Source organism: Myotis brandtii, unplaced genomic scaffold (genome assembly GCF_000412655.1).
Source record: "Myotis brandtii unplaced genomic scaffold, ASM41265v1 scaffold191, whole genome shotgun sequence".
NCBI classification, from domain to species: domain Eukaryota; kingdom Metazoa; phylum Chordata; class Mammalia; order Chiroptera; family Vespertilionidae; genus Myotis; species Myotis brandtii.
In genome coordinates this window covers 1,304,826-1,331,191 of record NW_005357115.1, presented here as the reverse complement: position 1 = coordinate 1,331,191, position 26,366 = coordinate 1,304,826, and the positions used below count along the sequence as shown (strand labels likewise).

The window sequence follows — 26,366 nt, the reverse complement described above, 5'->3', positions numbered from 1 at the left end:
GGCTAAAAAATGATCCCTTTACCTTTTTATTTTTATTTTTTTATTTTTTTTTTATTAAATCTTTACCCAAGAATAGTCAGTCCATTCCCTTTCTATGTCCCTGATTCATTATAATCACCAGTTCATTCTGTACATCAGATTATTTATTCACTTGATTCTTAGATTCACTTGTTGATAGATGCATGTTTGTTGTTCACAATTTGTATCTTTACCTTTTTCTTCTTCCTCTTCTTAAAGGATACCTTTCAGCATTTCGTATAATACTGGTTTAGTGGTGATGAACTCCTTTAGCTTTTCCTTATCTGTGAAGCTCTTTATCTGACCTTCAATTCTGAATGATAGCTTTGCTGGATAAAGTAATCTTGGTTGTAGGTTCTTGGTATTCATCACTTTGAATATTTCTTGCCATTCCCTTCTGGCCTGCAAAGTTTCTGTTGAGAAATCAGCTGACAGTCGTATGGGTATTCCCTTGTAGGTAATTGAGTCTCTTTCTCTTGCTGCTTTTAAGATTCTCTCTTTGTCTTTTGCTCTTGGCATTTTAATTATGATGTGTCTTGGTGTGGTCCTCTTTGGATTCCTTTTGTTTGGGGTTCTCTGCGCTTCTTGGACCTGTAAGTCCATTTCTTTCACCAGGTGGGGGAAGTTTTCTGCCATTATTTCTTCAAATAGGTTTTCAATATCTTGCTGTCTCTCATCTTCTGGCACCCCTATTATTCTGATGTTGGTACGCTTGAAGCTGTCCCAGAGGCTCCTTACACTATCTTCGTATTTTCGGATTCTTTTTTCATTTTGCTTTTCCGGTTGGGTGTTTTTTGCTTCTTCGCATTTCAAATCTTTGGCTTGATTCTTGCGCTCCTCTGGTCTGCTATTGGGTGTAATATTCTTTATTTCCGACCGTGTATGCTTAATTTCTAGTTGTTTCTTTATCATAGCATCGAGGGTCTCATTAGTTTTCGTGAGGCTCTCCAGAAGTTTATTGCAAGCCCTCAAAATTGCGTTTTTTAGCTCTATATCCTCCATTTCTGTCATGTTTTTTTGTCTCCGCATTTTTTATGCTTTCTTGGTGCACCCCCTAGTGGTCTTTGTGCGCAGTCTTGTTCTAGTTGAGCCTTGATTGTTGTAGTTAATACTAGAGGGATTTGACCACCAGGCCGACTGGCTGTGAGAATCAGCTGTGTCTGCTGCAGTGGGAAAACTTCTGTCCTCTGGGGGGGCGCTAATCTAGCCTTTGCCTGCGGCGATCCGGCAAATGGCTCTGCGCAGGGCTTGGGCGGGGCGGGCTCAACAGGGCGGGCGGAGGGAGCCGTTATGGTGCCCTCAGTCCTGTTCCCAGAGGCTCTGCTTCTCAGAACCCCCGGAACCGCTGCAAACCTCGGAGGGAAAGCTGCCTTCCAACTGATGCCAGACACTCCCGCTTCTCCCGTTTGGGTCCGAGTCCCCAGCGATTCGCCCGTATCTGGAGCTCAGAGTCTGAGACTCCCCCCTGACCGAAAACGACAACCGCGCTCTCAGCCACCAGCCCGCTTTGCGCGCGCACCTCCGCACCTGAGTTTTTTCCACACTGCGCCTCCTCTGAGCCTCGGTGTGCTGTTATTTTTCCTTCTAGTTGAAGAGTCTCTCCTCAGCCAGCCTTCCTGTGGTTCTGGGTGATGTCCGTTCCGTCTTTTAGTTGTATTTTTGAAGTGGTTGTTTGCGGCAGCAGTCTCCGGTGTTTACCTATGCCGCCATCTTGCTCGGAGCCTTTACCTTTTTAGATTCTAAAGATTATAGTGCTGTTTGCATTTATGACATGCCAGTGTTTAATTATGACAACATATTTCAAGCCAAGTTTTATGTAGAAGCCCACTATATAAGTAGACACAATTCATGGGCATTCTGCTCCTTATGCTGAAGGGGTGTTAGGACACTCCCAAGACTCCTTCAGGCTTGAAAGTCAGCATTTTCATGGAAAGAGTTCTGGCCTACATGCCAGGAAGCCGAGGTTCAGTACGTAAAGTATTATCAGTTAGCTATAGGATTGTGGTGTCTCCTTTTTTTCTCATCTGCTAAATAGAGGGACTGAGTTAAATGAGTTCTAAAGACCCTTTTATTTCTAATACGTGGTTTTGTAAATCTGTAGCTATTGTTTGTGATGCTGGAGCCTTGGACAGGAATGTAACCCCCAATTAGAGCTTATTTTCCAGGACTACATCTTAGTGAAATCAGGGGCAGTCTTTACTGTGTTTTTCACACATCACACACACACACACACCACATTTGTGAGACACAGTTCTATGTGAGATACAGCTTTTCTTGTTCAACTTTTTTTCTATGTTATATTTGAGGTTTTGGTTGGATAGGTGTTGATATCTAGCAAGTTACTTGAAGTGTTCTAAAACTTGGGAGAGAAGTCAGAACTAATAGATTTGGAATCACCCACACAGGTGATAGTTCAAAATGTGGAAGAAAATGAGATTACTTGGGGAAAGAGAAAAAGGGAGAAGACAGTCAAGGATAAAATCCACATTTGAGGGGTGAAGGAAGATTGACAGCCTCTGTATATGAGGAGATTTTTATAAACAGTGTATCATATAATGAGTTTTAAAAATATACATGAAAAGTACATAGATATGGATATATTTGTATATATATGTACTCAGTACTTTTTAAAGAAGAATACCATACTAAGTGTCCTTGGCCAGTGAGTGCTATACACTTTCATCCCATGAGTGCTCTACTTCCCTTATAGAGACGAACATATTTAGAAACATGTATTGTCCCTGGAACTGATTTTCAGCCATTTTTTTAAAAGGAGGAAAAATGTTGACCCATAGGGATGCAAGTAAATATTATGCTGGTTATTAAAATGTAAGTTTTACAGAGGCCAGTGGCCTGAGGTGCCTCCAAAGAAATAATAAAAAAATAAAGGTAAAGATTATTAAGTGTTTATGAATGAGTGACCACCAAATTATCTTCCTAAAGTATAGACAGTACAAATCATCAAAAGTACTCATTTTGTGTCCCTTGATATAGGGTGACTTTGTGTTCAACAAACATTTATCAAGCTTGTATTATGTGCGCATTATTATGCTGGAGTTACAATGATGAATAAGATAAGAAATATCCCTCTTGTATTTTATCATTTAATAGGAAAGATAGAGTTAAGTAAGGGACAGAGATCCATAGGAGTTCAATTTTGCCCAAGTGGTATATTAAGTAAATGTTCCAGCTACCACTGGTACTTGACAAAAACCATATAAACTGTATCTATCCCCGGCTCAGCCTCTCCCACCCTCTCTGTATTCCCACAGGGTAACTATGGTTTAAGAAAAAAAATATTGAAATTATGCAATTAGATATGTGGACCTCCAGGAACATGTTAATAAGCATGTATGGTGCATGTGGCTGGGGAAAAGGTTGAGAACTTCTGACTCTCCTGACTTCTGTGTCATAACACTCAAATTTGTATTTGTGAGCCATACCATGTTCTTGAGTACAAACCCACAGTAAAAAAAAAAAAAAAATTTATTTGGCCCTGGCCGGTGTACGTCAGTGAAGCATTGGCCCACGCACCGAAGGGTTGTGGCTTTGAGGGGCGTGTGCAGGAGGCAACCAATTGATGTGTCTCTCTCACATTGATGTTTCTCTTTCTCTCTACCTTCCCCTCCCTCCCTTCCACTCTCTGAAAAGCAAAGTATCCTCAGGTGAGGATAAAAAAAAATTATTGGTTTTGTTTGTTTAATTAGATGAAACAAACCTAAATTTTAATTCCTTTGCTTTTTGTTTATAGGTCCAGGGACAAGTTCATCCAACTCTTGAGTCTAGTGACGATGCTCTTCAGTATGTTGAAGAATTAATCTTGCAGTTATTAAATATGCTATGCCAGGCTCAGCCCCGAAGTGTTTCAGATGTAGAGGTATGATAAATTTTCATTGTATTTAATATATAAAACCTATGTGTTTATTGTAATTTTAGTGAAGGGGAAAGAGTTGCTCTTCAGTTCAACTCTTTAAAAATTAAAGACTGGATTTATTTTAACTTTGTATTGGGAGTATGATAGCTTGTTTATGTTTTAGCTGTCAAACCATTCCATGTTTTGCTTTTAATCTAAAATGATCTTTTGTTGGCCTCTAAACATTACTTCTTATGCTAAATTATATGTATATATTTTCATACCTTTAAGAGTAGAATATGTCCAAGTATTTTATTTGTTTGTTTGTTTTGTAAAGCTAGCTATCCTTTCGAGAACATCACAGTTAATATTTTGATCTTCAGGTATTACATGTATTTTAGATAGTAAGTGGACCCCTTTCTACCATTTGGGGGGGAAACACCTAAAAATCTAGGAAGGAAGTTCTACAGTCTGTTTCAAAGATGACATGACTCCTGTCCTTTTAGGGTTATAGTTTAGTGGAGATAGAGATAGGTATATGGATAATAACATAATGTGATATATACTATGAGTAAATGGGATGTGGGAAATTTTAAAAGGAGCAAACTAAAAGATAGGGTTTGGGGCTTAAGGTTAGCATCTCAGAAGTAGAGGCATCTAAACTGAAGGAGTCAAAAGTTTGAGAGGAAAGAAATAAGGTTTGAAGTACTGAGAATGGGAGATGGAGCTGGAAAAATAAAAGACGCTTATGGCAATCAATGATGGATCATTTGACGTTAATGACCTCAAATGTATAGTTGTACAAATCTTTGTGACATTTCCTTTGCAGTACTCAAGTGTGGGCACACGCACAAAATTGTTGGGTTAAATAGTATTTCACCATGGATATACAGTAGAAGAACAGTAGGGCAAAGGAGTTGTGAAGACTGGTAATAGCAGTGCTTTAGAGCCCTTTTCAGGACATAACGCACATAGAATATAATAATGATTTTAAGGCGCACAGTGGCTGGGGAGGCCTGCTCTGTTTCCCTGAGAGTTGAGGCTTATCCAATGAGAAACTACTGAAAAGAACATCAGAGAATCTAAATTGGATAAGGAAAAAAGTGAAATGTAGTAATAGCTGATGTTTGAGTACTTGCTACAGTATTATGCACTGGTCTAAACACTTTTATGTTTTACATTTCATTTAAAGTTTTTAATAACCCCATGAAGATGATACTACTTTTCCCCTTATTAGAATGAAGACTCCAGGGATTTTTTTTCTTGTTCACTGCCAGATTCCTACCACCTAGAACTGGCACTGAGAAGGTACTCAGGAAATAGGTATTGAATGACTAAATGTGGAAACTGAAGTAGAAAGGGTAAATAAGTTGCCCAAGGTCACAGCTATAAGTAGAGAAGCCAAGACTTTAACCCAGAAAGTCTAAGTTTTGGGGGCATACATTACCACTAAGCTATTCTGCCAGGTGGGAGAGAGCAGGCAGATTGGAAAAATATGGAGGGAACGAGGTATTGGATTTCCTAATAAGGTCAGAGAACTGAGAACACTAGAATACCTGAGTGAGAGCAGAGAAGAATAGATTGGGATCAGAGACAGTTGTTGGAATTTAAGGTTTCTTTAGTAACATTGTTACAAAACAGGATGTGGCCATGTGGTGGTGGCTGGACTAGAGGTGATGAATTAAGAGGCCATGGTACTTTATGTATCCTTAATGTAGACGTGAAGTCCCACAAGATGATGCAGGACTTTACATGAGAGTGGAAAAGAGTGATGTTCCAGAAGCAGCTTGCAGAGTGAAAAAGATGCAGAATTCACCTTCATGTGGGTTTTGAGACAAGGGCAGTTCCTACCCTAAGTTTTTAGGGGAGATCCAGATTTCAGTTGAGTAGAGAGATATTGAAGAACATCAAATTACAGAGGTTGTGAATGTAGGAAAGATTGTGTACTATGGAATAGTAATTTACTTTGATTACTTAAGTAATTCAAAGTAGATTTCATACATTTTATCCCTTTTTCCCTTTGAATTATAAGGTCAAATGTCTTTTATTCAAAATTTCTTGTAGGCACTGATTACAGTGGGCTTCAGAGTAGATCTTGAATAGAACTGGTTACCTGACTCTCCTCATTAACAATTTCATTTGCTCTTTTGGATTCTAGTTGGGTTCGCCCACAGTGTTTATAAAATGCAGCATGTAACCCTATGCCTACTGTATTAAAATGGAAAAAAAGGTCTTGTCTTGCTTATCATTCCAATGTTGGTACATCCCAGGACTTTGCTAGTTTGGTAACATTGCATAGACTCAAAAAGCTCTTTCCAGATATGTTGTACTATACCTATGTTTATTTAATTTCCTCCTTTTAATTAATTTAGAAACTAATTCATTACTTTTCTAGTATTGAAGGAGATCATGACTTCTTGGAAATACTAATGAGTCTCTCAGTCTTTCACTTGCACATATTTAATCAATATGTACTTAAGACTAAATAAAAAAAGATATTTTATAGTTTTTTAGTACTCAGAAAATTTCTGAGATATCAAAGATATTTACCCTACATCCTATCTTATGATTTTTAAGCACTTAATCTTGGCCCTTAAGATAGATGTAGCCATGTGATATTCCATTGAGCTGGCTTTAGGGTTGGGAATGAATTTTTGAAAGAGAATATGACAGTAATAGAAATAGCAGTCAGTTATATAATAGGCTTCGTAATTTCAAAGTACTGCCATATATATTTTTATGTCCTTACAACAACCCGGTGGAGTAGTAGTTATTCTCCTTATTTTATTTTTTAAATGTTTTATTGATTTTTTTTTTTTTAAGAAAGAGAGAGAGGAAGGGAGAAGAATAGAGAAATAGAAACTTCGATGAAAGAGAAACACCAATTCGCTGCCTTCTGCACCTTCCCTACTGGGGATCGAGCCTGCAACCCAGGCATGTGCCCTAATCAGAAATCAAACCTGTGACCTCTTGATTCACGGGTCGAGGCTCAACTACGGAGCACACCAGCCAGGCTCTCCTTATTTTATATATTAGACTGTTAACCTCAGAATGGTAGAATAGATTTTTTTTTTTTAAAGATGGAAACCTGGGTCTTTTCCAATCAAGAGTCAAATACCCTTCTTTATCTACCATTCCTGGCAGGGTATTTAGATTAGAATATGGAGATATTTAGATGAACGTAATTGTATCTTAGATTCTTCTATCAGTAAGTAATTTTTCATTTTCTTCATTTATTAGAATTCTTTCTTTCTTTTTAATATCCTCACCTGAGGATATGTTCATTGATTTGAGACAGAGAGAGTGAAACAACGATGTGAGAGTGAAACATCAGTTGCTTCCCATATGTGCCACAAACAGGGATTGAACCTGCAACCTTTTGGTGTACAGGATGATGCTCCAACCAACTTAGCCACCTGGCCAGGGCTCTTTATTTCTTTAATACATTTTCAAAATTTTAAAAATACATTTGTGGAGCTTTTAAAGTAATAAGGGCTGTGAATTTAGCAAGACTTTCAAATAAATTTTGGGGTAAGAGGAGAATTCATCAAAATTTTTAAAAAATTGAGGACCATATAAAAATGTACTAAAAAAATAGATCAGTCCGAGTTAGTGGAATATATGCATTTTTTATCTTTCTAAAGAATACATTTTGATTACTTTAAAGAATAAGCATAATTCAAAGTGGAGTGACAGTTCTTGCTTAATATTCAGCCCTTAGGGGATTTGTTTTAATCACAAACTAAAAATGATTTGTAGTTGCCCTATAGCTTTAGGAAATTAGGTACTTAAAAGTACTTGAAAATTGATGGATTACATACATATCTTTAGTTTTGCTAATTAAAATGTATTGATAATTTGTACTGCAGATCATTACAAATTGAAAAATCATAGTCCAAATGAATGGGATTTGTTTCATTGATGTAGCCAATATTCACTAATCCATGAAACTAATAGCTGAATATCTGTTGTCGATTGAGCAGTGTTCCAGATCAATAGGAAGTATCTATAAATGCTCTGGGAATGCAGAGGAGGGGTATATATTATTTGGCCCTGTCTTTTCAAAATAATTTGTTTTAAAAATTTGTGTATAAAAGTTGCTCAAATCTGGTTTGTTCTCCTCCTCCTCATTTTTTATACTTAATCTTATTAAAAATAAAAGCAAAAACTAGTATTATTTCTTATGTGATAAGTCCCTGGTAAAGTATTTTCTTTGTATAATTTCTTAGATCTTATTCTTTCATAATGGTACATGTTCATTATTTCTCTCTGGTTGTCTAGAGTGATTTTTATTTGTAATGTCTTTCCTGTTTTCCTTGTTTACCTATGTGTCCTGTATTTAACCAACTTTCATTTCTTAGGGCACTGACACATTTTTTTTTTTTTTCATTTAACTCAGGGTTTCTTGGATTCCTTATCTTTGACTGTTTTTCCCCCCGTGAGTCATATCCTAAAACTTTAAAAGTTTGCTTCCCTTTTCCATTCATTTTTTCTTTAACTTTTTCTTTTTCTTTGAATCCTAAAGAATCCTTGTAATTTTCTAATACTTTCCATTAACATTTAGATTTCCTAAGTAAGTTCTCCATATTTTCTACCTTTCTAGACAAAAAAATCTCCCACACATTCTAAGCCTTTAATACTATTAGATTTTAAAAATACCTGTGGTCTGAATATTTACATGGACATGCATGTGTAGTTTTGATATGTCCTAGAATATTTGTCTTGAAATTGATGTTTAAGATTATCTATTTTGACCCCTTTATTAAGTAAAGCAAAAGACACGGTTCTGCTAATAAGAGACAACTGTATCTCAAACCCACCTCTGTGTCTTATTTATTTTCTCAAAGCCACTAGATATTAATCAAGATGGAGTTCCTCATTTCAAACAAACAAAATTATTAATCTTGAAAGTGGCAGAGTAATATAATTCTAATTCATGAATCTTTCATTGATTATTTCTCCTTGGGCTTCTTTATTTTAAAAAATATTAAAATATGATGAAAAGAAATTTTATTTTGTTCTAAAATTTTAATTAAACTTGTCACTAAAGAGATAAAGTAATTCTTTCAACTTGGCCTTTCCACATTCATGGCATCTTTTTTGACCTTACCAGTTTTTTCCCATACATTCTGACCCTTGGTGTTCCTAAGTATATAGTTGTATAATTTATTCCAGTAATACACTAAGTAAATTTAAAATGTGTTCTTTTTAAAAATATATATATTTTATTGATTTTTTTACAGAGTGGAAAGGAGAGGGATAGAGAGTTAGAAACATCGATGAGAGAGAAACATCAGTCAGCTGCCTCCTGCACCCCCCCTAGTGGGTATGTGCCCGCAACTAAGGTACATGCCCTTGACCGGAATTGAACCTGGGACCTTTCAGTCTACAGGCCGACGCTGTATCCACTGAGTCAAACCGGTTAGGGCTAAAATGTGTTCTTGATCATTGTTATTTCTCCTTTCTTGCATTCTTTTTTTATTTTTAAAAAATAGTTTGTTGATTTTTAGAGAGAGAAGTAAACATTGTTGTGAGATTACATGATCGACTGCCTCCTGCACGCCCCCTACCAGGGAATCAAGCACACAACCTGCAACTTCCTGTTGCATAGGACAAAGCCCAACCTACCGAGTCACACCAGCCAGTTTCTGCATTCTTTTTTGTCTTTCCTGATTTTCTTCCTCTTCTTTCTTGAAAACAACAGATACACTGAGAATTAGGTAGATGAAATTGAGATGGAAAGGGACTGCTGTTGTATTTTCTTTTTCTTCCACCCCAATTCCTGGCTACAATTTCCTCTGTGATTCCACCATGATTTTTTTTAAAGATACATGTCAAGTATCTTTCGAATGGTCAGATTGAGTTCACCTTCTGTTTTCTTCTACTGCTTCTATCACCACTCTATTCGAGTGCTTTTTAGACTCTAGGTCATAAAATCACTTTAGTGCATTGCCCAGCTAACATATTTTTAATGATAGAAAATATTAGTTCACTGCATATAATGACAAGTTTTATTTTATGAAACTTTGTTCCAGTTTAGTGTGTGTGATGGGTAAGGATATAACATAAAATGTATTAAAAATTTATGATTTCTTCCTATGAGTTGAGGTTAAAAAAAAAGTTACAAGCCATAGGGTCATACTATTATAAGGTTTGTACCATGGTTATACCCATTGAATTAACCATGGACTAAAACCATTGATGTGAAAATTTTAATTGGGAATCATAGTAAAGTTGTTCTATTGGAATAGCAATTCTATAGTGTTGACTTGAGGAAGGAAAATAATTTTTGTTTTTTTTGTTCCTTCCTACCCTTTCCCCTTCTCTTTTGTCTTCCTTTTTTACAATCCAAACTGCCCCAATATTTTGGATCTTTATGTTTGCCTGTGTTATATGAGGATAAACTATCCTGGCAAAAAGCTTTTCAGTTAGACATTTGAAAAAGTATGTAAATTCCATTTTTAACACAATAATTTCTTTCAACACATTACTGCTTCCATTAATTAGAATTAAAATGATCACTTCTTATATTTGGCAGCTGATTTAGCCTTGAATATAGATAGTAAGAAAGTTTATTAAACTTGAAAGAGTTAAACTATTCTTAATTTATAAATTTATTCTTAACATGTCCTAGAATAACCTGCCTGTCCCCCAGCCCCACATCACATGGAAATTTATTTTTATTTTCCATTTTAATAACAACTGAAAAAACTTCTTATTTAGATTTATAATAAGGAGTGATGTTTTATTTTTCTAGTAGTACTACTAAATACTGATTAAAAATCCATGTTAAAATTATGTAATAGCGACCTCTACTGGTTTTACTAGTAATTATGGTATCCTGAAAGGTGATTTTAAAAACTTGGGAGGATGACAGTATTTTTTGCTTGAAGTGAATTACATTAGTTTATTAAAGTAGGGAGATCCAGCTTTTACATTAACATGAGTTCTTTCACTTTCAGTGGAAATTCTAACTGAATAAGTGCTGGAAATTAAAATCAAGTATTTTGTTAAAAAGTAATAACCTATGGAGGATTCAAACTCTAATGATGAGCTACAGTGTATTAAAATTTCTGTTACTAATATAAACCCTTGATTTCTATGATTTGTAAATAGGTTTGAAGGCAAATACCTTTGCATGATGGATATTGAAAAGAATTCTTAGAGGTTTCAAGTATAAAATGAGCTTGTAATTGGTATTGAAAGTATGGATAATGAATGAGAATTAGATATTTACTTCTTGAACTTAGGTCTTGTTCCTTAAATTTTTATATAAATGATGTTTAAAATGGCTTCTACTCATTCTTGTTATTAGCTTTATCATAGTGAAATTGAAATTCAGAATGTGATTTTTGCCCATTACACAAGGAATTAAACATTCCTTATTGCCTAATTAAGAAACTAATATGTTGACAGCTATAGTTTAAGTATGTTTGTAGTATAAGTATACAACATGTGAAAATACTTTCTTGGTATTCTTGGATTTTAAAAGTAAATTGTAAGTGAAGAGCACTATTTAATATATTTTGTTGCTTAGTTGTTATTTTCCTATTTTCCAAGGAACGTGTTCAAAAAAGTTTTCCTCATCCAATTGATAAGTGGGCAATAGCTGATGCCCAGTCAGCTATTGAAAAAAGGAAGCGAAGAAACCCTTTATCTCTCCCAGTAGAAAAAATTCATCCTTTATTAAAGGTAAAGCTGAAATACTGTCTCTTTTTTTTTTCTTTGCCTTTCAAAAGCAAAATAAAACCCCTACTTTTCAAACACTAAGAATAATATATTTTATGGAATAAAGTCAACTGAAAAGTAAAAAAGTAATTCTTTTTCATTTAAATTTCTCCAGGAATTCATGTTATGGGGGGTGAAGGGGATGATATGATAAGAGGAATGTATAAGTTGGACAATATGATTTAAAGTAATTTCAACAGTAATAGTCAAGCAAATTGAAAGAACTAAGAAAGTTGTAGCTGTGGATTTTGTTCATCTCAGAAATCAGTAGAATCTCAAAGAGAATTTATAACCCTTCTTTCTTGTTGGTTTGACCTGAATGTCCCTATAAATCCTTCAGGTCTTAGTCCTCCACATCGTTGGATGGTAGGGTCCTCTGTGAGACTGCCATTGGGCTATGTGTACTCTTTGAACAAACATTCCCTAAAGATCACCTAGTCATCCAGTCCTACTTATTTAAATCACTCCGTCAGCTGAGTCTCACCAGAGCTCATAGAAAGAGGAACTGCAGCAAACTCTAATAATGCTATTTCTATTTTAATACAATGAAGAAACTATTGTTTAACTCTTACATCAAAAATATAGATATTATAAAAATTAAAATCTTAACAATTTGATACCAATAATTTTGTGCATACTATAATACAAGCAAAATGTTAATGCTTGCATGCATGATTTAAGTTTTATTACTGAGCTAAGTTATTGTCATTATCCCCAGTTTGTAGATGAGGTAATTGAGGTAGAAAATGATTAAGTAACTTATAGTCCAACTTCACAGGGCTAAAAGTAAGAGTTAGGAAATCCAGGTCTATTTGATCTGTCCACGATTTAAGGCTAAACACTTAGGTGATGTTTAAGAGCGTCAAAAGGTTATATTTTATACTCACATTGTTTGAATAGAATTATCTGCCTATATCTTACTAAATAGTCTGAGGAAGTAAGTGCAAGTTATATAAAATTACTAAACTAGTAGTAATTGCCTACTTTATAATTATCTTTTCATGATTTTTATCATGCATATGTTGAATTACATTCTAAGAGAATTAACAAGTTGAGATATGTGTATGCTGTATTAATAATCCTGAATTTTGAGTTTTATGGTCTAATGGATCTTTCAACTTATTAATATATCCTTGCCACTATAAATATTTAATCGTTTTTACATATCCTGTCCCCAACTCATAAGTAAACTTATTTCAAAGTTAGCTTTTCCACCCCTTAATTGAATTGTTTAGAAAATATAATTTGTTTTCCTATAGGAACTGGTAAATTCCACAAAGCCCATGCTCTCTTTAAAGTCTAATAATAGGACTATTTAACATGCTGTTAATAACCACTATTGCTCAGTAGGACATAGCATGAACTGTTTTCCATGTAAACAGTTCAGATACCAGGGTTTTGGAAAGGCCAGGTTCCTTTGGAAAGGATAGAGGTACAAAGCTAATAGATATTCATTCACATATACCAATAATATATTAACTCTTGTTCTATATAGAGAAAAAAACCTCTTTTGTCATAGTTATTTCCAGGTATTCTGAATTAGGTTACAACGAGCATATCCCATTTCCCCAAATTTGGGCTTCCCTTCTTAGATTATGGATTATCTATTTAGTAATCTGTACTTCTTAAGCATTTTACATGATGATAGGTTATTTGGTCTTATCTTTTCTTAGCTCACATTTTCAAGTAGCAATTAATATATTATTCATAAATGAGCCACTTAAAATTAAATGTTGTTGATAATCACAGGCCTTAGTAAAAGGTAAGCTAAATTGTATGCACGTTTTAAATCAGTATCAAAGTTATAGTATATGATTTTTAAACATGCTTTTCTTTTAATTTTTCAGGAGGTCCTAGGTTATAAAATTGACCACCAGGTTTCTGTTTACATAGTAGCAGTATTAGAATACATTTCTGCAGATATTTTAAAGCTGGTGGGGAATTATGTACGAAATATACAGCATTATGAAATTACAAAACAAGATATAAAAGTAGCAATGTGTGCTGATAAGGTAGGATACTGATCTCTGTTTTGTTCTTAAATATTTATGTGACTTACTGAATGCTATTCAGTCAGAATAAAATTGTATATCTTGTGTTAAGGTATATTTAAAGTAATCTAATGGCAAGTACTGAAGATATCACTTTAAGAAAATAGAGTATTATATATAGTATTAAAATGTGTTTAAACATGTCATACAGTTTTTCTTTTATGTGTTGCTTCAAGTCGAGTTAATAATAATCTCTTACTAGTGATATCTTAAAATTTTATTTGGATTAGAAGATTTTTGAAAATGTGAAAATACTAAACTTTTAAGAGTTTTAATACCTAGCTTTCTTTAGATACTATTTGTATGATTTTACTCTAATAAGAGCAAATGTTTTTTAAAGTTAAGCATATATGTGATTCATCTCATTTAGTCCTTATGATACTGTTATACAATAGATGCTCTTATCTTATTGTATAAAATGGAAACTGAAGATCATAAAGAATTTGGTCCAGAATATTCCAAGAAGTTTCAAAGCCTAGACTTGAACCCCAGATCTGACTCTAAAGTTCTTAGTCATTGCACTATACTACCTCAGAATTTTCATTTTATAAAAATGACTTTGTGGAAAAGAAAATATTTTCTGATGAAGCATTTCATTCCATTTTTTTCTCACTATATTGTTACTGACTTGGAATATTATTTCTGATTACTAAATCCATTTACTTTTATTTTAGTGTTTATTTGTTTTTTTAGAATGTGAATGTATAGAGTAAAAATCACCTGACCTGATGAAGGATTTCAAAGGTTTTTTATTTTTAAATGAATAAATATTTGGTTTTAAAGTATTTACTTTTTAATTAACATAAAATATTTGATACTTTTAAATGAACCATACAAATACTTTTTGAGTATATCCTACGTGCTCACACAGGGAGGAGATACAAGAGAAGTATAAAACAAGGTTTCAGAGTTGATACTTACATTTGTGAAACAAGCAGAAAGTCACCAAAGAGAAGATGATATTTTATTGTGTTATGGGGATAATGATGTAGAAGTTCACGGAAGGGGAAAGGTGAGGTTCAGCAAGAGTTATAATGGTAGACTTCTTAGAAAAAACAGGACTTATTTTGACAAATATCCAACAAATGTAGGCAAAGAAGGCTATAAGAATTATTTGAATATGAGGTGGTGAGCCCTAGCCAGTTTGGCTCAGTGGATAGAGTGTCAGCCTGCGGACTGAAGTGTCCCGGATTCAGTTCTGGTCGAGGGCATATGCCTGGGTTGCGGGCTCGATCCCCGGGAGGGGGCATGCAGGAGGCAGCCCATCAGTGGTTCTCTCTCATCATTGATGTTTCTGTCTCTCCCTCTCCCTTCCTCTCTGAAATCAATAAAAATATATTAAAAAAGAAAAATGAGGTGGTGAGGCCCTGAAATGAAGTGGTGATGGCAAGTATATGAAACAAGAAAACTAAGAGAGAAATCCAAGATAGGATTTGAGAACAAATTAAAAATAATAGGTTAACAAGAGAGACAGACAGAAACTAGTATTGCTAGAAAACTTGGGGGAGTCAGTTTGTGATACCAGATGTTAAATTCTGTATTAGAGAAACTGAGTTAAGGTGGTAGCAATTTTTCCAAGAAAAGATAATTGTGTTTGCTTTTTTGTCATTTAAGAACTGTCTTTAAGGAATTATTTAGACCGTTTAACTTCAAATTTGACTATAGATTTATATTTTATTATGCTTTTTAAAATCTCTTTGACTATGTAGGTGTTGATGGATATGTTTCATCAAGATGTGGAAGATATAAATATATTATCTTTAACTGATGAAGAACCTTCCACCTCAGGGGAGCAGACTTACTATGATTTGGTAAAGGCATTTATGGCAGAAATTCGGCAATACATAAGGGAACTGAACTTAATTATAAAAGTTTTTAGAGAGCCCTTTGTCTCCAATTCAAAATTGTTTTCAGCTAATGTAAGTATCATTGTGTATATCATTGCATGTGTTGTTAATTTTACATGACCAATGAAATTTGAATTTTGATAGTTCATGATTGCTAACTTGTCAAACATTTTTAAGTTGTGGGATTTAATTCACAGTGACTATGATCACAAAGTTGCTACAACCATGTCAATAAATTTAACATTATAAATTGAAAACTAGACTGATTATATAAGTAGAAATGAATTCACAGAATCTTTAATGTACTTCAAAGAAAAAACCTCTTACTTAAGCAGATATTTTTTTGTTTGTTTAATTTAACACATTTGAGTCATTCAACCAGCACTTTATCAATGCTGCATATATTAAGTGCCATACTTAGCAATGAGGATTCAAAGATGAATAAGGAAAAAATTCTTCTCTCAAGTTTAATCTAGTCAAGACAGAGAATATAAACTTAAAATTAAATTGCAATACAATGTGGTAATTACCATAATCTATATATATAAAAGGCTGATATGCTAGGTGTCCCTTCCTTCATCCGACTGGTCACTATGGCGCTTACTGACCACCAGAGGGCAGATGCTCAACACAGGGGCTGCTGAGCTGCAGTGACTTGGCAGCGGCAGTTCTCGGGTGACGCACCCTGAAACCAGAGAGGAGGGAACCTGATTCCTCACGGGCCGTACGATTCCACCTTCAGCTGTGGGTTATGTTGTTGCTGGGGCACTGTCGCCCTGATTCTGGTTTACTGCACACTTGTGTTTGTGTTCCATACCCTGTATGACAGCAACTTTGCAGAGTGCCCTCTTGCACTCTGGGACCCCTCGGGGGATGTCAGAGAGCCAGTTTTAGCTGATATCTGCAGGCCAGGCCGAGGGACCCCACCTGCCGGAGGGACCCCCGCTCACTCTGTAGATGCCTTTTGAGCCACAGTGCCACCCCAGGTGTGGCCAGCTGGGGAGGGACCGTGGGAGATTGGCTCTAGGACTTGTCCGGCCCATCTCGCCCAGTCCCACCCCGCCAGCCACCTTCTAATTAATTTCCTTTCAATGTGCACGAATTCGTGCACTGGGCCATTAATAGAAGTATAACAACAGTATTTTGGAGAAGAGCACAAAGGAGGGAGCCAAAAACATTAAAAATTAGAGAATAGGTTACTGATCTTACAATAATGATCAAACCAATCTCATAGAGTCCTAGGGAATGCTGAGTGAGAACAGTTGAGATTGCCTAGAGTTTTATTTTAGTAATTCCTAGAACTGTAGCCACATTGCTATTGATGACTGATGAAGAAGCAGTGCTCACTACAGAGGCTGAGACTGGGGCTCAAGTTATGGCAATGAGTAAACATTAAAAAACAAAGGAGTAAATTTTGAGTTGTACAAATCTATATATAGTAAAAACCATTGAATTGTCTAAATGTATGGTATATAAATTATATTTTAATAAAGTTGTTTAAAAAATGTAAGATTTCTTAGGATACAAAAGTCAAGAACTATAAAATTAAAAATGAATTTTGGACTTTGTTAAAATTAAAAACTTTTTCTTTTCCAAATACATTGTCTGAAAAATAAAAAGGTAAGCCACAGATTGGTAAAACCTATTTGAAATACATATATCTAACAAAGGACTTGTATCCAGAATATAAAAAACTTTTACAATTCAATAATTTAAAAAATAGCCTGATATTTTTAAGTGGACAAAAATATTGAACACTTTATAAAAGAAGATAGATCAATGACCAAAAAGGATATCAAAAAATGCTCATCCTCAATAGTCATCAAGGAAATGCAAATTAAGACCACAATGAGATACTACTATACACTCATTAGAAAGGCTAAAATTAAAAAGACTGCCAATACCAAATGTGGAAAAGAATGTGGAGCAACTGCTTATGAGAATATAAAATTCCCACATTGCTTGTGAGAATGTAATCCAGTGTAAATACTTAGGAAAAGAGTTTGGCAGTTTTGTATCACATTAGACATAAACTAGCCATTCTACCTAGAAATTCCATTCCTAGGTCTTTACTCAGATGAAATTAAAACATGTCCATACAAAACTTGTTCATGAATGTTCAGAGCAGCTTATTTGTAATAGTCTCAAATTGGAAACAACTCAAATATCCATCAACAAGTGAATGGGTATACAAATACAAAAGACTACTTATAATTCTATTTGTTCAATATTCTAGGAAGACAGTTGTAATCTATAGTGACAGAAAGCAGATCACTGATTTCTTGGGGGAGTAGTAGTGATTAAAGGGGGTGGGGCACAAGGAAACTTCCTATGGTAATGAAAGTGTTTTGTATCTTGATTATTGTTATAGTTCTAGTGAAGAACAAAATCTCATCAGGAAGTAAATTCAAATAGGTATATCTTACTGGATATGTATCATGCCTCAAAGTTGATTTGACAAAAAAGTATAGTCACTGATAAAATTAATCAAATACAAAAACAGTAATTGAATAAATGCAAACTAGTACTTGTTTTTCAATTATCTAAGCAATTTTCTAAAAATTAAGATTGACAATATTCAGTGTTGTAAGAGTTTGGCAAAACTGTTACTCCCATACACTACTGATGGAAAGGTAAACTAGTGGACTCTTAAAGAAAATATTCATAGATATTTTAAATACAAACCCGGTAACAGAAGTCTTTATCCAGGAATCTATCCTACAGAAAATCTTATGGAAGTTACAGAGTGTTATATTGAGTATTCTTATATGCATATCTATTTGTAATATAAGATAATAGAAGTGTAGAATGATAAGTGAAGTAAAGGGGTGCTACATGGATTCATATAGATTCTTTATCATTACTAGTAGAACAAGAGCCTATTGGCATGCTTCAAGAAAGCCCAAGTTAGAGAAGAGCTGAGGCAGATAGGAAGCTGGAATAAAGCACTTCTGCTATATACCAAAGTATGGTGGTTGTCTTGAGGAAAAAGCACTGTTTGAGTTGCAAACTGAATTAGCTTTAGCTGCCTTTTTCATGAAACACAACTTTTATGAAAGAATTATTGATGAACTATGGTTATTCAGATGTATATCTGGCAGACATTTCCAAAAATGAATCAAGTGGGGAGAAAAAAATGAATAAAGCATACCTGTTACTTCAAGGAAAATAACTGGCAGTGTTTGTTGACAGTGAGAAAATTTGAACTTTCTAGCTAATTAGAGTTTGGGAAAATTTGTATCCACTCCCATGATCTGTAATAATGCTAATGGATTTGGTCTTTTAATATTGAATAGTGAAAATATGTTAATGTTTGGAAAATCTGCAGAACTCAATGGACTCATATTTTCCAAGTGACCAAATTCATAATGCTACAGAATCACACATGGGTAAAAGATCCATTCAGAGTTCAAAATAGGCCAATGAATTTTAATGTAACAGTACAGAATTGATATGGTTTCAGATTCCACCTCAAAACTAACTTTAAGAAACTACTATTTATTGAATTTTGTGTAATATCATAAAATGATATTTATTCCATTCATATGAAATGTCCAGAACAGGCAAATCCATAGAGACAGAAAGTAGATTAGGATTGCCATTAACTGGGAGGAAGAAAAGCCTGGAGAGTGCTGCTAATGGATACAAGCTTTCTTCTGGGGGTGATGAAGATGTTTTGGAATTGGTAATGGGGATGATTGAACAGCTCTGTGAATATATGAAAACTGTGGAAGTATCCTTTTAAAAGGGTGAATTTTATGGTATATAACTTACAACTCAAAGAAACTATACAGAAAAAGAAAAGGATATCCATAATTATTTGAATAAACTATTAAAATACTCCTTTTTTTCCTACTACATATCTGTGTAAAGCAAGATATTCTCCATATGCTTTAAACAAAACAGTGTACCACAACAGATTGAATGTGGAAATATATATATGTAAATTCAATCATCATCTATTAGGCTAGATGTTAGAGATTTGCAAAAACATAAAACAATGCCATTCTTCTCAGGTAAATTTTTTTTGTATTGGAAAAATATAGTTTTCATAAAAATGCTATTTATTGTTATTTTTAAATGTTTTTAGATTTCTGTGGTTTTAATTTCTAATGTAGTAAATATTAATAGGTATAATTATAAACAAAGGCCCTTTGGAGTATTTAATAATTTTTAAGAGTGTAAGTGTATTCTGAGACCAAAATGTTTGAGAACCACTGACCTAGAGAAATGAAATGCATTTGAAAATTGTACATTATTTCAAAAGGAATTCTTGCATTATCTTTTACTTAAATTTGTAAGTTGTTAAAATTTCTCACTGTATATACCATGTTTAAATTTTGTGATTTTAAAATGATTTATTGGCTCAAAACTTGTTTTTTATTATACAACCTAACAGTGTTATTTTCTTCCCAACAGGATGTAGAAAATATATTTAGTCGTATAGTAGATATACATGAACTTAGTGTAAAGTTACTGGGCCATATAGAAGATACTGTAGAAATGACGGATGAAGGCAGTCCCCATCCACTAGTAGGAAGCTGTTTTGAAGACTTAGCAGAGGTAAGTACTTTAATTATACATCAAAACAAAACTGCATAAAAGTCCTGCTTTTCATTGAAATTGGAATCTTAATTATTGTTTCCAGCTAGGGTCATAGATATTAACTGCTATCTACTCTGCTTTATTGCCCCTTCAGAGGGTCATTGTTAACATTTGCTTCTCTTATGGAACCCAGAAAAAGTAGTCTCTTGTTCATTAAAAAAACGCAGATCCCATAGCGGGGAGGCATTTACAGCTGACACTCAATTGTCTATCTTAACACAGCAAGGATAAGAAAAGTTGATGAAGGCCCTATCAGTGAAGAGGCCATAGAATTTGGCCTCTATAGTGTGTTCCATCTAAACTCTGCTACTTACTAGTTTTATGTAACCATGGGCATTTTATTTCACATCTCTAAACCTCTATATCTATATTTGTAAAACAAGGATAATAATAGAACTCTGGATTTTTGTGACAAATAAAATAACCTACCTAAAATATTTAGCTAACCATCTCCACACAGTAAGCTATTCAATATATGACAATCACACATTGTTATTTAGAGTAGGAGTGGTGAAATGATTCAGATATCATGGGGTTAGAAAAATGATTAGTCTCCTTGGATATTTCAAATGCTGAAATATATGTGAGTCCTAATAAGTTAGCATTGATATTCATTCTGAGATTTCTAGCTCTTGCTTTGTTCTCACTTTAAAATCTATACATTTTATTATAACACGGCGTTATAAAACAAAAAGTTCAAAATTTTTAGGCAAAAACAAGATTAGAAATGGAATAGACATTCAAGGAGTGAGCTCTGATAGCTGGGTGTTGAGCTCTTAAAAATAATAAGGATTAAATGTGTTCCATGGAAGTGGGCAAGGCTTCTTGCTTCGAGGCCCTGGTTGTAATAGGATACTGGGGAAATCTGCCAACCTGATGCTTATAAGGATTTATAGAAAGTTGTGGACCTGAGGTGAGGAGACAGAAACACTACTTTATAACAAATGTACTTTAAAACCTAACAGAGTATCCCACAATAATCAGCCAATATGATTACAGAGCCTGAGACCTTTTTGAAAAGTCATTTTAAGAGCAGATTCTGGTCTGAATGAGTGATCATATAGGAATGGGAGAGAAAAAAGGAAACCAAAAATTTAAAGCCTCCCCCCTAAGAAGTCTATAATACAAAATTCTAAACTACAAGACAAAGTTGAATGCTTGGAGTGATATCTAACAAAATCAACAATTACAAAATGAATTCATTCCAGATTAATTTAATTTTGTACAATAGATTACAAAGAATTTAAAGGAAGTTTAGGATGCTCAACTAGATAAATAAAAGCATATGATCCATGTATAAAAGAAGACATTGTGAAACAAAACAGGCAGGAAGGAAACAAGAACAAGTAGGTATGAAAAGATATTGGGAATTAAATATACATGCAGTGCAATAAAAACTCATAGTGTAGTATAACGTTTACCAGATCTAGTTCAAGGATGAAATTAATGAATTTAGGAATTCACTAAGAATGTGACACACAGAGACCAAGATAAGAATATAAAAGGCTAGTTAAGAGTAATTAAGGGTACATTGAAAGGCTTCACTATACATCTAATAGGTATTTCAGACAAAGAATGATAGAGGAGCAATATTTGAAGAGATAAAAACTGAAAATTTTCCAGAAATGAAGATGCAAGTTCCCAGATTAAAAATGAATTCCAAATATTGGACAGGATAAATTTTTTAAAAACCACAGCCAAAAGCATTGTAGTGAAAAATAGAATATGTTATGAACTGTGAGAGGCAAAAGGGAAACTACACTGAGAATGACAGGAGGTTTTAACAAGAGGCTAGCAATCAGTTGTGTGATATCTTCAAAATACTAAGGGAAAATAGTGTTTTCTGCCCAACTAAACCTTTATTCAAGAGTTAGTACATAACTATGTTTGGTGTCAAGTGGTTACTTGAAATATTGGGAGACCAGTTTGTAAAGTATATGATTGTCTAACCACTATGCTATACACCTGAAATTAATACAAAATAATATTGAATGTAAACTGTAATTGAAAAATAAAATTTTAAAAAGAGTGAGCACAAAGATTAAAATAGTAAAGCTAGAAAAGCAAATGAGATTTTCATGACCTTGGAATAGGCAAAGATTTTTTAAACAGGACACAAAAACACTAACCATAAAAGAAAAGATTGATAAACCAGACTACATTAAATGTAAGAACACCTGTTCATCAATAGACAAAATTAAAAGAGTGAAAAGGCAAGCTATAGACTGGGAGACAATATCGTAATATCTATAACCAATGAAAGACTCGTATCCAGAGTATGTAAAGAACTCCTACAAATCAATAACTAAAAGATAGGCAACTTAGGTTTTTGCAGAAATAGATAAAAGACCTGACAAAAGACCTGAACAAGTACTTCCTAAAAGAACAAAAGGTGCTCAACATCATTATTATCAAGGAAATGCAATTTAAAGCCATGGAACAGTTGGAACTCTACATTGCTGGTGGAGGGGGTGTAAATTCTGCAGCTACTTTGGAAAACTGTTTAACATATCTACTGAAGCTAAGAATACAATGTACTCTATGGTCCAGCAGTTTCACTCCTGGGCGTATAGAAAAAGAAAAGAATGCCTGTATTTACCAAAGGCATGTTCAACAATGTTTGTAACAGGTTTATTCATAATGGATAATCTGTGATATATTCACACAGTGAAATGCTATAGGGTAATAATAAAAGAATGAACTGTTTTTTTAAAGGCAATAATGTTGCACAAAATAAGACTCAAAATACTATAATTGCATTTGTAGGAAGTTCTTTAAAATATATAAACAGATCTTTGGGAATAGCAGTTGTTGTAGATAAGTTTTCCTTATCTGAGTGTTGATTATACAGATGATTGCATAAACATATAAAAATTCATCTAACTGTGGACTTTATGTAAATTATACCTCAATTTAGCAAGCAATTCAGAGGGGGGGAAAGTGAGAAACAAATAAAAACAGACACGGGGGAGAGGTCAATCGGGGCAGGGAGAGGAGACTTATGTAATACTTTAAACAATAAAGAATTTAAAAATAAAAACAAAAACAGCAGACATTGACCAAGAGAGTTTCCTACCCATAGGCCCTCATTATAAGAAATATTGAACGGCCGTAACCGGTTTGGCTCAGTGGATAGAGCGTCAGCCTGCAGACTCAAGGGTCCCAGGTTCGATTCCAGTCAAGGGCATGTAGCTTGGTTGCGGGCACATCCCCAGTAGTGGGTGTGCAGGAGGCAGCTGATCGATGTTTCTCTCTCATCGATGTTCCTAACTCTCTATCCCTCTTCCTCTCTGTAAAAAAAATCAATAAAATAAAAAAATAAAAAAGAAGAAGTATTGAACGATGTTCTTCAGCAAGAAGGAAAGTTCTACTTAGGGCAGTCAAGGAATACAAGAACTAAAGTTGAGAAATGTGTTGGTAATTTTGATAAACTTCTGAATATTTTAAAAACCAAACTTTTTTCTGTGTGTGTTTAAAAGGAAAGGTTAAACTAAACTTTTAAGCACAAGTAATAAATTATACAGTGTGTAAAGTGGGCTTGTATTTAGAAAGACAGAAAAATTGAACAACTTTAAACTCTCTTTGAAATTTAGAAAAATTAAAGATAACAAACTATATTTTATATTGAAAACATTTAGGACAATTACCAAAAAAAAAATAGAAATACTGCCTATAGGTTACAAAGAACAAATGGGGGCGGGCGGAGAATTATAGTTATCCATATAGAGAGAAACAAAATTCTTACTTAGTTCATGTCATACACAAAAAGTTATCAATAGATTTAAAATCTAAAAATGAAAAACAAAACTTTAGAAGTTCAGAAGAAAATATAGAACATATTTATGATGTTGAGATTGGAAGGGTTTCTTTCACATAGAAAGTGAAAACCATTAAAGAAGAGATTTAAAAGTTTAAAACTTCTGCCTTAGAACACCAACTTACACCATACACAAAAATAAATTCAAAATGGACAAAGGACTTAAACGTAAGACAGGAAACCATAAAAATCTTAGAAGACTCCATAGGCAGCAAAATATCAGACATATGTCGTAGCAATATCTTTACCGATACAGCTCCAAGGGCAATGGAAAAACTAAGGAGAAAATAAACAAACGGGACTACATCAAAGTAAAAGGCTTCTGCACAGCAAAAGAAACCATCAACAAAACAAGAAAGCCCACTGCCTGGGAGAATATATTTGCCAATGTTATCTCCCCTAAGGGTTTAATCTCCAAAATTTACAGGGAACTCATACAACTTAACAAAAGGAAGATAAACAATCCAATCAAAAAATGGGCAAAGGACCTAAATAGACACTTTTCGAAAGAGGACATATGGAAGGCCAAAAGACATGTGAAAACATGCTCCAAGTCGAGAGATTCAAATCAAAACAACAATGAGGTACCATTTCACACCTGTCAGGATGGCTATCATCAATAAATCAACAAACAACAAGTGCTGGAGAGGATGCGGAGACAAAGGAACCCTCTTGCACTGCTGGTGGGAATGCAAACTGGTACAGCCATTGTGGAGAACTGTATGGCGATTCCTCAAAAAATTAAAAATGGAACTCCCATTTGACCCAGTAATCTCACTTCTAGGAATGTATCCCAAGAAAACAGAAACACCAATCAGAAAGGATATATGTACCCCTATGTTCATAGCAGCACAATTTATAAAGGTTAAGATTTGAAAATAGCCTAAGTGCCCATCAGCAGATGAGTGGATTAAAAAAACTGTGGTACATCTACACAATGGAATTTTACACTGCTGTAAAAAAGAAGGAATTCTTACCATTTGCAACAGCATCGATAGAACTAGAGAGCATTATGCTAAGTGAAATAAGCCAGTCAGAGAAAGATAAATATCACATGATCTCACTCATTTGTGGAATATAATGAACAATATAAACTGATGAACAAAAATAGAACCAGAGACATAGAAGCATTGAACAGACTGTACAACCTATGAGGGAAGGCGGGGGGTGAGGGGGTAAGAGATCAACCAAAGGACTTGTATGCATGCATATGAGCAAAACCAATGGACACAGACAGTAGGAGGGTGAGGGGACTTGTGCTTGGGGGAGGTGGTGGTAGGGGAGAGGTCAATGGGGAAAAAAAGGAGACTCATGTAATACTTTAAACAATAAAGAATAAAATAAATAAATAAATAACTTCACCAGTTTGTCTCAGTGGATAGAGCATTGGCCTGGGGACTGAAGGGTCCCAGGTTTGATTCCAATCAGGGGCACATGCCCGAGTTGTGGTCTCGATTCACAGTAGGGGCCATGCAGGAGGCATCCTATCAATGATTCTCTCTCCCTCTCCCTTCCTTTCTGAAATCAATAAATATATTTTAAAGAAAGTTTAAAACTTCTGTTCAAAAAATGATACTCTAAAGTTATGAGGAACACGAAAGAGTGAGGTTGAAATCTTTACCTTACACCATATACAAACATAACCTCAAAATAGATCCAAGTCCTAAAGTAGGAGCTAAAATTATAAAGCTCTTGGAAGAAAGCATGGCTAAGTCTTCATGACTTTGGCCTTAGCAAAGGATTCTTAGGTATATGACACCAAACCCGTGAGCTGCACAAGAAAAAATAAGTAATTTGGACTTAAAAATGTTTGTACTTCAAAGGACACCATCAAGAGTGAAAAGATAGCACACAAAATGGGAGAAAATGTTTACAAATTATATATCTGATAAAGATCTCGTATTCAGTGTATATAAAGAACTCTTATAAAAAGACATCCCAACTTTAAAATGGACAAAGGGTTTCAATAGGAATTTATCCAAAGAAAATATGCAATAGCAATAAGCACATGAAAATATGCTTAACATCATTAGTCATTAGTGAAATGCAAAACAAAACCATTGTAAAGTACCAATTCACACTCATTAAGATGGCTATAATTTTTTTTTAAAGGAAAATAAGTGTTGGTGAGGATGTGGAGAAATTGGAACCCTTATACTTGCTGGTGGGAATGTAAAATGGTACAATTTTACATAATCCAGGAGATCAGTTATACCTATAGTGTTTTGTTTTGTTTTAATCTGCAGTATTATAAAATATTGCTTTTCTGAGCTAGATGGTGAAGATAGCAATGTTAGGTTGTTCTCTGTACTTTTCTGTACATTTAGAATATTCTAACACAGCGGTTCTCAACCTATGGGTTGCGACCCCTTTGGGGGTCGAACGACCCTCTCACAGGGGTCGCCTAAGACTATCGGAAAACACATATATAATTACATATTGTTTTT

The 26,366-nt window shown here is 34.3% G+C and overlaps 1 protein-coding gene across 1 annotated transcript in view; it reads left to right on the top strand.

Moving 5' to 3' along the window:
• Positions 1-26,366, top strand: part of SOS1 (son of sevenless homolog 1 (Drosophila)) — a 93,351-nt gene that overhangs the window by 13,513 nt on the left and 53,472 nt on the right. Inside the window, exons 2-6 of the mRNA XM_014538433.1 lie at positions 3,770-3,895; positions 11,432-11,563; positions 13,447-13,611; positions 15,360-15,569; positions 19,917-20,060. Coding sequence (XP_014393919.1) covers positions 3,770-3,895; positions 11,432-11,563; positions 13,447-13,611; positions 15,360-15,569; positions 19,917-20,060 — 777 coding nt within the window. The remainder of the gene's footprint in view (positions 1-3,769; positions 3,896-11,431; positions 11,564-13,446; positions 13,612-15,359; positions 15,570-19,916; positions 20,061-26,366) is intronic.